At 36.6% G+C, this 13,805-nt stretch overlaps 1 protein-coding gene across 4 annotated transcripts in view; it reads left to right on the plus strand.

The window, feature by feature from the left end:
* Positions 1-13,805, plus strand: part of LOC131439017 (optomotor-blind protein) — a 277,035-nt gene that overhangs the window by 167,357 nt on the left and 95,873 nt on the right. For 3 of the 4 annotated variants that reach the window (XM_058609495.1, XM_058609497.1, XM_058609496.1), the window contains one exon: positions 6,842-6,865. The exons of the other annotated variant lie outside the window; for it this stretch is intronic. In XM_058609495.1, coding sequence (XP_058465478.1) covers positions 6,842-6,865 — 24 coding nt within the window. The remainder of the gene's footprint in view (positions 1-6,841; positions 6,866-13,805) is intronic. 4 annotated transcript variants of the gene reach the window in all.

Genomic DNA, 13,805 nt, shown 5'->3' on the forward strand with positions numbered 1-13,805 from the left:
TTGATTTTTTGCTATCAGAGCAGACGGGGACAAACAGTCGCTAAGGGATACGTTCAAAAAAGTGCGATTGAACACCCGAGTAAAAAGGAAGCGTGGTTCGAAACGATTCGTAAACAGGGCATCATGTTTTAAACTAAACATAGTAAAGTACAGCCGGAACCACCACTAATGCTGTCAATTTTACAATATTTACCTCTGGACCGGGTGCTCATTTACATGCAAAAGAGTATGAATAATCCCAAACCTTTCCTAACCGGGTATTCAATTCGAATCTTCAACGGATTTCGAAAGACAAGAATCAACGCAATATTCCGGCCGCAACGACACGGGTGCGACTGTACCGTATTAAAACATTCAACACATCAACCCGAAGGACAGCATCAGGCGACCGGAGCTGATTAAATCTGCACCGTATTTGTTTATCCCTCACCTTTCTCTTTCTCCGGCTATCTCTCGCTTTCGGTGGATGCATCTCGTAATCAACTGTGCTGCTACCGAGTCGGCAAGGGGCTGGCTGATGTGCAGGTGATGAGACCCGGTGGTAAATGGTTTGTTTTATTATTATTTTTCTGCCCCTTTGTTTTGTGTTGATCCTTCGAGAAGAATCGGTGTTCCTGACTGACCTGTCACCAGCAGTTCTTCTGTCGAGTTCCACCGAGCCGATTGAAGGCTGATGGACAAAATGTTGACCCTTTGCCTTCCGCTGATGGAGAGATCGATCTGGTCTGTGGAACAAACTGATGCAGCTTCTGATGCAAATTGGTGTTGCTTTTTGGAAAGAAAAAAAAACAGCGATCGACACATTTGCATATTGGTGCTTTATAGTAAGAGTATTGTTTGTTTTTTTACTGCTTGAAAGCAGATTTTCCCATGGTGACTCAATTATTTGCGAAAATATTCCCCAACATTTACAGGGCATCAGCTGAAACGCCTATCACTATTTAGCTCAGAAATGGTTGATAATCTGCTATTTATCAAATGAGTCAACGCGGAGGTCTCAACGTGGGTCCAGTTACTGCTTGCGATCCCACCCTTGCCACATCTTTCCGAAACCAGTTCGCATTTTGTCTCAGGCCATTTCCACATCGCGCCCCATCCAGGAAACTAGTCGTCATTATAAGAAGAAATATTTTTAAACACCACACCGTCGTCGTCGAAAAAAATAGCACTATTACGACCGACGACGGTGCCAAGAAGAAAAGTTATTGAAAGTGTAGGGTGGTCTTTTTCTCATTATTATCAATTAATATGCAGAAATCAGAAAAGAAAACTAATAAAGAGCGAAGCTTGGACTAAAACGACGGTCAGAAAAGACCTCTTCATTTGTTTAAGTCTAACCACTTTACTGGTGCGCTTGAGACCAAGTGCGTCGATCCAAGCTGCCGGTGACCGCGGGGAAACTTGGACAGAGACATCGCATGTGTAGGTATGTGGAATATTGACTTTTTCAATTTCCATACGAGCGTCTCGCAAAAGAAAGACGCTTCTTCTGCTTAAGCCTGAGGAGTAATTAAAATTAAAGACTCTAAATTGTATTTTCCCTTCTTCTCCCTATGTGATGGGAATCGAGTCACTTGTATCCAAGGATGATCTTAGGTCTACACAGAAAAATCTGTGTGCGACATATAAATTGACGAGGGACCGGTTTTTACTCTATCAAGTTATGATGGGTCATTTCGTCGAGCGACCCGTAAAAAAAAGAACACAGGAACGATGCTTATGACGAGGATGGTGTTCATAAGTGAGTGTTATTATTGACTCATCGTGGATCTTACTAAATGACTTGTGAGTGGGCTTGAATGACAACTATGGCGTTGCATCGCAATATTGTGCAGCAAGTTATGGCGCATCGCACCGATAGTTGGTTTAGTTCGAACGAAGGCAACTAGAAGCGGAGAGAATACACTTTAAGAAGACATTTGAATACTATTAGAGCAATAGCCGTCGAAGTATTACGTCTGACTTTCTGAGTTGACAGACTTTGCATTCGTTTTGTTATTGTACAGGACAATTTCATGGGTAGTTCGTCGACTCCACTGACTCTGAAATTCCTACCAGTTCGATGCTCGAACCAACGACAATCGACATTCGGAACAACCGTCTCATACTCAGTCCTAACAGGTCCAAGCCGGGCTAACGGAAATAAATCTGAAAAGGTATGTTCGATTCTCGTAAAAAATGGATTGATCGACCAACAGCTGCACACTTTAATTATTGTTAATTGATAGATAATGTAAAATTAAGTTTCAAATGTCTGGTTTTTTCTCCAAATGCGGCAATTTTGCTTACTGACGTATCCATTCAACTAGAAACAATTGTTCGAAACACTGAACACAATTTTTCGATAGAAAAGAGGATCTTTCTCCAACTTTGCCAGCGCCCTTTCATGATTAAATTATAGACCAAACTGAACAAGTTTGCTAATAACACAAGACACGATTCACGCGTAATCTGTAAACGACAGTGTTGCCAAAAATCACCCCTTGTTTCATTTTGATTTTAGAATAATCATGATGATGACTAAGATCTGTTTTCGTTTCGCTGTAATCCCTATGTTGCATAAAGAATTTTCACAATGTCATTTTCACAATTGGTTTGGTGTCACTGTTTTTGATGGAATTATTTTCATAGGAGAGGGCAACAATCTGATAACATTGAAATATTGCCATGTAGCAAGTGAAATGTCGTATATGACAAGTGATTTACATGGAATTCTTGTAAAAAAAGTCAAAGTCACATAGGAAGGTACAGCCTTCTTTCAGCGCATGCGTATCAAACGTATGCAATTGAGGGTGACTGGGAAAAAATTCTTCTTTTTTAATGAAAACAATCCTATAGATGCTGCAACATAATTCTTCAAATGAATTCATTGGTAGTGGCTGAAGGAAGATCACGTGCACGCTCATTTATGACTTGATCTTCCATGAACACTGGTATGTTATACTTGATATTTCATATTCCGCGGTTTATTTTGTATACTCTTGGTCCTGTATGAAATCAAACTGAATTAACGTAGATGTTTATTTAAAAAAATTTCATGAATTGAAAGTAAGAATTATCTTAGTTATTTCAACAAATTATTCAGATGATTGAATTTAATTTTCAATGGCAATTTTTTTTAACCAGCTCTTCAAAAAAACAACAATATTTTCATTTACGTGGTAAATAATAGTGGGAAACCATGCAAATTTTTTTACGATCAAAACGTTAAAATTTTAGCTTTGAAAAGATAGTAAAATTCGCTGATTGAACTACACGAAATTGACAAAGCAGATGATTATAATTTTAACACTAAACTCTGTTGTGATGTTTAAATAGATTATAATTTCTGAGCTGCAATTTATCACCAAAAAGTTCACTAGACAACCAGTGGTTTTTACTCTACTTGCAACATGACTCACAGGAAACAGTTTTAATTTCATTTCAGTATGTTGTTACAAAGCTTTATGCACATCCAAGAAAATAAAAAAAAAACTAGTATCACTTATCTTCAGCAGTAATTTTTAAGCCCTAAACATTTTAATTTTGACTGTTCCAAATTGCCAAAAAATTTACTGTTCGCAGTGTAAATTTAAAACAGTTTGTTATATTACACACTTACAAGAAATGGTAAATACGCACTTACATGAATTACGTTTTTTTTATTTAAAAGGTATTTTTTATTCAGGCCTATTTGCGTACAAGCTTTACGTGGCCGAATTAGCCGATTTTTTAAATAATGCATTTTTTGAAGTGAATCTCGTTGTCACTCTTTTTCTAGGAGGAGAGGAGCTTCCATTTCCCTCCTGCGAGGGTTGAGGGGCACTTTGTTCGTGACTCGTCTCGTCATCCATTGCCGCATCGGTGGTTTTGTTGTTGATTTCCGTCTTCTTTTCGTTTTCCTTGATGTTCGCAGTCTTGAGCTCGTTGCTAGTTGCTGTAGGAGCGCCTTGTTGTACATTGGTTGCAGTTGCTGGTTGATTTGATGGTGAAACAGGAGTACTGCGCTTACTAGTTTCCATTGTTTAACGGTTGACCTTGTCTTTGGTTGAAGATGTCCTTTTCGCAGTTTCGGTGCAAGGTTTACCGTAGTGTGCAGGTTGTTCACAAAACTGGCATGTAACCAGCTGATTTTCATAGGTAATCAGCGTTTTACACGGATGTATTCCATCTTGACCACAAACGATGTAAGATGGAATTGCTTTACGTAGTTGCATACGTACCACTCGCACGCCATTCCGGATACCGGGGAAAAAATTCCGCCATACTTCCCTTTCGATGGAAAGTACTTCACCGTACTGCGACATGTTCTCCTGAACGAACCCATCGCTGGTCTGCGAGGGAAGGTCATGCACGCGTACTTCTATTGCATTGCCCACCATGTACACAGGGATTTTATATATAACATTGTCATGATCAACACTATGCACCTCGTTGTTAACCGAAGCGAATGTAATTGCATCGCTTTCACGTTTGAACATAATGTACACACAGTTAGACGCCTTGTTGAATTGAATCTCAGTTACATTATTAGCGTCTAGATGCATTCGTTCTTTAAGTAAGATTTCAATTTCATTTGCTGCTGGTCTAACTTTGCAACGCTTGAAATCTATACAAATTGAATTTGATATTGTAGGCCAAGATTCCGGTTTTGTTAAATCGTGTTTGACCATTCCGTACGCTCTATTGTTCACTGTACTGTATTGTCTTTGTTTCTGTTGTTTCAACCGTAAATGATTTGTGACCGTAAATGATTTTCGACTGCGTCGTGTGAGATGCGAGCGTTACGTTATTTGCAGTTTAAAATTTTTTTATTTTTTTTATATCATTTATTTTACCCCGGCTTTAACCATTTTGGTCGTTCACCGGGTTATTTAAAAATTTCAACGTAAAACGATTCTGATGTTATGGCGAGTTTGATTTTTTTTTTTGCTGTTATCATACTTAGCCAACTGACAGCATTCGAATACAACTATTTTGATTATCAAGGCGGTTATTAAAAAATTAACAGATATACTAACTAAACTAGTTTTCCGTGTATTACGAAAAAAATTTCTAACATGCCTGGAAATACCAGTATCACAGTATTATTGTATTTTAATCTTTTTTCATACCACACAACTATCATGACCGATTTACATTTCATCCATTATTTTGAACCAAGTCGAATATTCACATGAACCTCATTTAAAAATCGTTCTCTCATTCAATTGTAAGAGATATTTTATTTCAAGAGGTGACGTTGACGGTGGAGGTTAAACTGAGTTTCGATTGGAAGAGAGACGAATTAAGAACTGAATGCTACCCGTTCTGTACGTCAGCGAAGGTTGTGTGATAGAATGTGAAGTCTACTGCAGTAGAGTGATGGTCAATGTTTGCCAAATTTGGTTACAATTGAATGCAATGAAGTTTTACAGCACTGCAAGTGATATAGCACGTGATATTATAGAATATCAAGTATATCCACATATCACATGATATCGGCGCTATTGTGAACATATCATTAGTTAACCAAAAATATCGATGGATATTATTATTTATATTCTGTCAAACTTTACACATATTGAAAATCTTTCATCTGTCGTTTCGAAAGTTAGTCAACGAGAAGGCTAAATCGTAACTATCGGAAGCATAAAGTGGCGTAATTTCAAAGCAAAAATAACTGCGCTCCTAAATCAAGAATCATGAAATCTGCTTATTTTAAAAGTAAGGAAAGCAAGGAAAGCTATAGTTGCAATATCTAGAGTTGAACGCATTCCGATGATAGCCAACATCTTGGACGGCTAGAGCGGTATTTGGTAAACAAACAATCGATTATACAAAGACTTCATCTAACGAATGATTTCGACTCTTAGTTCAAAATATGTCATTTCTGTACTCGTTAAATACCTTCTTTATCAGAATCTTCTAAATATGAGGCAAATGTACCAAATATATTAAATTGCATGGATCAATTCAACTGTAGAAATGTGTTAATTCAACTAGAGAAATGTGTCGTTTTCCCCGCTCCTATATGTCGGTCTCAGAACTTTTCTAGGTGTGAAGCATTTAAATTTGACTAAAACGACGGCCCAGTCCAAAGTTTGATGATTGGAAAGTTATTTGGATTTATTTTGCACTGAAATTAAAATTAAAACAAGTCGTAATTCCAATTAGTAAAGCGTAAGAAAAGCTTCGTAAAAAACTTAATTCGTTTCAAAACTTTCAATCAGGGTATTTTTTTTGACTGATAGTATAAAGGGAAACTACTCAGAACGGATTTTGAAATGGATACCTAAAACTTTCTCTTTTCGCAAGAGTTTTTCTTTCAGTGTCGGAAAATAACTATCGAACTGTAAAAAAAATTCGAAATAATCTTGGCATACAATATCAAAAGTTCTGTTTGAATCTTGAAAATTCAAATTAATGTAGATTGCATCCAATAAGAGCAAAACAAACAACACATAGGAAGGGACGTTATTTTTGGCGTTTGGCTCCATCTTTCCCTAACCAACGTGTTAACTTTGTACACGTCTCAAATAACCGAAAAGCGCAATGTGTCCACATTATCTTTGCGAAAGTACACATGCCACAATTTTCAACTGCCCAGTCGCTGGAGGTCGCCCATGTCGAAATCTAGTACCCAATTCGAATAATTTTCCAAAGCTTTGACATTAATGGGTTCGATCCAATGTTGAAGCAGATTAAATTGTATGAATATTCAACTGCTAGCTAGCAGCGGTTTTTGAATGTATTAGGAAGCATAGAACACAATTCATATTCGAAATTTTTTTCACAAAAGTTTAAACTTTTAATAAAATAACTTATTTAATGAAACCAACTTTGCCCGTTTATTAATGCTTCTTACTTTCTTATCTTCAAGGTCGGCGATGCCTCCGTCGTCTGGGTATGTAATTTTTTCAATTATCTTTTCTCAAATCAAACATAAACAATGTATGTACCTCTATAACCACAACTACATCCGCAACAAATATCAACATCATCAACGACGCGCCGACGCCCGTAATCATGCGAACATCCAACCTCGCCTCCCATGCAACGTTGGTAATTCATGTATACGTAATAATGACGATATTTACTAACACATACACAGATTGAGGTAGGAACGGCACAAGTGGTAACAAAATTGCAAGTGCATTCTCGTGAACCACAGGAAATATGATATGCAGTCAGGTTGTTTTGTTCGTGTATCAAATGTACTGGTTAATTATCACGCAAATTATGTGACAATGTTGCAGTTCTAGTTCAACAAAGTGAATGGAACTAGGAAATTTATACATTTTTTTAAAACGCTCGATATCATTGTGATGCATCGTTTATTTTCTGACAAAATCTCAAAAAAGCCAACATAGTTTGTAAATAAGTCCTGTTTAGACCAATCCTAACCTCAAAACCCGTGGAACTTTTAAACATGCTGACTAGCGACATCAGTTGCTAGAAGCTTCTATATACAATTTACCATTTAAACCCGGTGACAAAGTGAAGCGGTGAATTGAAATAGTGAATGTAACATAAGTAAGAATACTTCTCAACAATGATGAATAAGCTCGAACTCAGAGAAAAAGTTTTTCTGTCCTGTTTCTCTGATGCAAATTTTTTAAACTAGAGTTCGTCAGAACCTTTGAATATGTTACCAATACTCTCGAAACCCGTTGTTCTCAATTAAATGATCGTTTTGGGAAGATTTACGTTAGTTTTATTTCTCTGAGAGGGTTTCAGTATCATTCATTGATGGCGTTTCACTAGAGTGATATACCAGCGTGTAATGATAATAGGAGAGTCCAATTCTATCTTTCCTTGTTCAGCTATAAAATCAATCTATCTTCTACATTTCGAAAAAACGAGATACACCTTTAAATAATCTGTGAAGACTAATTTACATCATATTCTTGAGGGAACTAACTTCGTTGGAATATAATACTTCTTAATTCATGAACCTGCTATAGTCGAAAACTCTGTTGATGTGATCTATTTTCAACCGTAGTTTTGTTACACAGAGATATGAATAAGAATGTCAATAATAAACCAAAATGGGATCAGTTACTACTTATATTACCTATCTGACTAGTCTTTTTGTGTTCTATACAAACTAAATGAGTAATTTTCTTGGAGATGATTAAGCCGATTTTCGAAAACTTTGACTCAAATGGCAGGACGTAGAACTTAATAAAAAAAAACCTTCTTTTTAATCCTTTATCCGGTTGTGGAATTACAGGGTTGTTAGTGTAAAAATTTCAATTTCAAGACACTTTTTTCATAAGTAAAGAAAAGTTAGAAAAAGCGGATTCCTTAAGATCGGCTAGTATGTAAAACTTGCAGATTTCAAGGCCCATAAACTTTCTCCAGCCATACTGGTCCCTAGTTTCCGGATTCTGAAGTTCCGAAAATAGTAATCATAAAGCATAACATGGAATTGACTTCCACAATCCCATAGAAGGTGGTGAAATTTTATCCGAATCCAACTTCTGGTTTCGATGTCAAAATGTTAAAAATTTCAAAAAGTACGGAAGTAGTGTTCAGTCCCTAAAATGGAACATGTACCAATTTTTCATATCAACGGCATCATTATACTACTAGGTGCATCAAAACAGGTTTTTATAACTTCAACTGAAAGATATATCACCTGAAAACATCATTGCAAAGTGTCAAAGTCGAACTTCGGATACATGGCATTTAATTACCACGTTTCGATATCCCCGCGTAATCGAAACCCTATAGTTTTTTCACCTTTTAGGTCATGTCAGGGCATGACATAAACACACTTTTAATATCGACGGTGTTTTCGAGCCCATCACCCTGTAGTTTCAAGTCCAAAATTTTCGGTTGTCGTCCTGCTCTCATTTGAAACTAATTTTGAGAAAATCGATGTAACCTACTCTGAGAAAATTGAGTGCATCTTTTCTTCATTATTTGAACATTTTTCTTTAATGTTCAGAAACCGGAAACCAGTTCCAGATGAAATTTGACAAATATATATTGAACAACAGGGCATTTCATTTAAATCTAAGCCTGTGAGAAAAGTGAGTGCATAGTTTTGTCGCATACCCACGGGCACAGAGAATTTTTGCTATCCTGACAAAATGTTTCGAGTGGTATATTATACCCGGCTTTCCAGGTTCCGATTCTAAAAGCAGTTTGCCGAGTGAATGCAAAGCCTCTTTATATGAGAAATGCCAAAACCGATAAATCTTCAAAACTGTTCTCATTTTTTTTCCAATTCGTAGATTTAGGGCCAAGAATTGGTTAAATGCAAATGAGAAAGGCACCATTGCTTTTACATCTTGATATTTTTGTTTGTATCACTCAAATACATAAATGAAAATAGAATCAGCGTTTTCTATTCTGTTGTTAATCTTGAAAAATTCAATTATTTCCTTTTATCCTTTAGAAGAAAAAAATAAAGTTCCGGAATATTTTCTAATTTTTCCTCTTTGACTCTTTATCAAATTCCATTTCTCCCCTCTTAATCATTACTTCCTTGTTCTCACTTGAGTGTAAACATATGGCTCTGTGTAGTCAAATTTCAAACTTAGGAATTTAATGGTGTTTTATTGAAACAACAAATTAAAGAAGCAATTCATATAAGTTTAAAAATCGGAAACAGTATTCAAATTGGGTTCATGTAAAGTAACATTGTAATTAATGTCGTTTAACCAAAATGGTTCACACAAAATATTGAATCAGCAGGTAAAGGTTTAATGATCGTCTTACATGTGCAAAATTTATTTTGCCAGCTATTTTATCATTAACAACAGAGTTTTACTCTCAGACAATAGTGTCGCAAAGAAGAATGGACTCCATCAATAAATATATTTCCCGGATATAACCGTTCAGTGGATTTCGCCAATGGTTGCCAGTAGTATCACAGTAGATTAGTCAGCACATCAGACAACCGACAACCGGAAATTGGGCTAATCAATTAATCCGGACCACGGTCGCTTTCATGGTCTGCCTGTAGGACAGCGCACATCAACGCACGCTTACATTGAAACTCGGGACCACCCAATCGCACCGAACCGGCTGATACTGCAAACTACTCAGCACGCACTCGTTTCCAGAGAAATGACCGCGTTTTCCTTTTACTGATTTGCCGCTTCATTGAACGGTTAAACCGAGTCTCGCCGCGTGATAATGGATGCACCCCGTTCGTTGTCCCACAAGCGCACCGATCAATAATATCCGCACGACCTCCATGGCGGTAGAACTCTGTCTGTCCAATGCCGGATCGGCCAAATTAGTGTCTCGATATTAACTCATTTTACGAGCTTCGCGTTCGCCGATGGGATTCATAATAATGAAATAATATTTAGCGTGGCGAGGTCTGATTTTGTACTTAATATCTTATCATTTGTTACTCCTGTTTTCTTTTTGCTTACGATCTTTGGTAGCACCGGAGGATAGTGGCGTCAACAAAACGGCACAGGTCAGCTTTCCGGTGATCCCGACGCGCCAGAATTTTCTTGAATGCAGTGAAGAGAAAAACTGTACTGTTTTGCGAAGGCTGGTATGTGTTACATCGTAAAGCATGTTTCGGCTTTCCTTTGAAGCTTAGCCTCCCCCCTTCCGGAACCAAACATGAAACAAGGAACTGAGGAAGGGGAAGGAAGGGATAAAAACAGGCAGATGAAGAGCACCATACATAAACGAAAGTTTATATCGACCACGCTGTGGGCACGGGGGACACACACGTAGCGCACTTTTGCGTTTATACTTTTTATTATGTATTTGCGTGAATCGCCCCGATCAAAGGACTGATGGTGGTCACGACGAGGGATAGGAAACTTGTTGGATCATCCGGCAAGGTGGCTGGCGAGACCAAGACCCACAGCATGCGGGCCTACGTGAAAGCCCTGGCGACAAGAGGAAGAAGTTAACCTAAAGAGGCGCTTGCTGAGATCAAAGTGCTGCGCACCGCGGACTTGTATTTTGCACGCTCGCTGGCAAATCTACGCTCTCCCTTCACTCGTGCTTGCACTCGCACTCTTTCATATCGCCATTTCATTCAATGGTTTCTGACAGCAGAAGTAAAAAAAAACGTAGTCATACGCTGCTTGCTTGGGGTCTGAACTCGATGCCTGTATCAAGTTGCCGGCTCTGATAGCGTTTTACTTCTTATTTTTATGTTGTCATTTGACGTTTTATGCACTGATTTGCAAGTATGCCGCCATGAATGCAAAATTTGGCTGTGATATCTCCAAGGGCTATCGCAACACCGTCAACGTGGTTAATTCGAACTACTATAGAACGCAAGGGATAAATTTTTGGATGCTCCCATTGTTGTGTTATTGATTGCTGTAATCGCCAATAAGAGTAATGTTTTGGAACAGAGTAGTCGTATGATTTTATAAACAAAGTTTCTAGACCCTGGCTTGATATTTTTAGGTATAAGTCTAGACTGAATAGATCAAAGCAATTCCAGATTTGAGAAGCAAGACATAAGACTTCACCTACTGCGATTAAACTTTGTATACGTTTTTAGTGTTACGAAAAATTTACTATGACGACTCTTTCGGATGAATTTATTTTTGCATACATTTTCTTCGAATCATTATTACTCAGATACTGCATTTTACACACATGGTGTCCAATAAAAAGTTATAGGAAATCGATTGTTCACTCTAAATAATATGCACCGAAAAAAAAGTTGAATGTTTTTGTATTAATATTTTTGCATTATTTTAATTTTCAACAAGTTATTAGAACCAACATTTGACGAAAATTTGATTAACTTTTTTAAATGAAGAAGTAGCAGCCATAAAAAATTAAAAACATTTGCTTAACTTTAAAATTTGAAATGAAAAACAATTATTTCCAGAAGGGGGAATCGAACCCCACCTGGGTTCGATTCCCAACCCCGCACATAGGGTCAGACAGACCTTAAGGTTTAAACCTCTATAATTGAAACAAAAAAACGCAATAAATTTGTTAGTTGTAATGCGTTTTCCAGTAGTAGTTTATTTTTAGAAATTCAAATATGAAATTAAAAAAAAACTCAGGTTTTGTTTATTTCTGTCGTTTCATTTTTGGATAGATACTAATAAAATAAACATCAAACATAGGTTTCAGTTACAAGTCTAAAATGAAAACATTGCAATATAAAAATGTGATATTTTCGAAATTTCATTTTTTCGGTTAACTTTCTAAATCTTGAAAATGTATTCAACTTGTTTTAGCTTGCATTTAGCTCCCACCCGATTTCTTAAAACCTTTAGCTTTTGAGCAAAGTTAACTTTCATAGCATTGCTGTTTTCTGTTTTGGGCAAATAATTTTTTCACGCCAAAAATTATTTCTGTAACCTTTTTGAGTGTATTAATCCAGCATATGACTTTTTTTTTGGATACTATTTCTGGGACATTGATAATTTTCAAATGACACCGATTGAAAGAAAAATAGCTCACTTGAACAAAAAATAGAATGCCTTGAATTTCATGTCTGAATATTTTGAAAGCGACTACGTCTATGGGAAAGTTTACTGCACCAAAATCTGCAAAATCATAATCTAGTGTTCAGCCAGCAGCAATGTCAGTAGTTGAAACTCATTCGATTTGTGTGCAGTATCACGCACAAGTTCAGCATTATTTCATCTGTTTCGTTTAAAAGGGGGAAAGTTCGAGTCCTTCCACAAGGTGATACTTTTTCGCAAAGTTTTCTTTTTTCGCTGTACCATGAATTTTCTTTATTTAATCTTTAATCTCCGTCGGTTTTTTTCGTAATATTCTAGTGATTAATAGGATATCATCAAGATTTTGAGTTTTTTTGGTTTAGCTGTAGTTGTTTTAGCCGTAACTTCTTCCTGTTTTAAAGCTCACTGATCAAATTATTGTCAAATGTTGGATTGAATCACCAGTTTAGAATGAACATACTGCAAAACTTTAAAGATTTGCTGTGCTATGAAAACATTTTATGCTTATTTTGCAATGGATGTTTTTATTAGTATGCTCAATTGATTGCTTACAACGTTTTCTCGTACAAAATTTGTATGCAATTGACAGTTTTCAAATCATGCTTGGAAAAAAATACATGCCAAAAATGCATTCACTCCTTCTAAAAATCTGTTTTCAATCGGTATCTCTATCAGTACACACTTCGAAAAAAACGCTTTGATTTTACATCTTATTAGATGCACATAAATGGATCGTCGAAGTTCACACAAATTTACGTGGAAGAATATTCAATATTGTGTCTTAAATTCCATTATATGAAATTCACTGAACTAAAAAAAATTAATCCTGATAGCGACGGCTGCAGTTTAAACCTATAATTATTGGATCATAAAGTATGTCTATTAATCGACTGAGCCACAGAAGCACTCACCTGCTTGGCTGGTAAAAGGTACATTTAACTGCATACAGTCGCACCAGCTAGAAGCTTCAATAAAGCAAATATTCGAAATCTTATGACTAAATGGATTTTTTTAATATCAACTAGATTTTTTAAATATCGAGTAAGGGAAACAGAAAAAATCAAACTAGTTGCAGATGGAATCCATACGTCAAATGACCAGGAAGTATGTGAAGCCTTTAACAAATACTTCTCAAGCATTGGCAGTACTCTAGCGACCAGTATTCCGAACACTAATATCGACCCCGTTAGCAATATACCTTGTAATTCTAACTCCATATTTCTGAGGCCAGCTACAGTGAACGAAATTATTCCTTTAATAAATGACTTAAATAGCAAAAAAGCTACTGGTCCTGATAATATATCGGTGAAAACTTTGAAGAGCAATCCTACTTCATTCGCTTAAATTTTATCTCAAGCTTTCAACAAAATCCTGATTACCGGAATTTATCCTGGATGTCTCAAAGTTGCCAGAGTTGTTCCA

Source organism: Malaya genurostris, chromosome 3 (assembly GCF_030247185.1).
Source record: "Malaya genurostris strain Urasoe2022 chromosome 3, Malgen_1.1, whole genome shotgun sequence".
Lineage (NCBI taxonomy): Eukaryota > Metazoa > Arthropoda > Insecta > Diptera > Culicidae > Malaya > Malaya genurostris.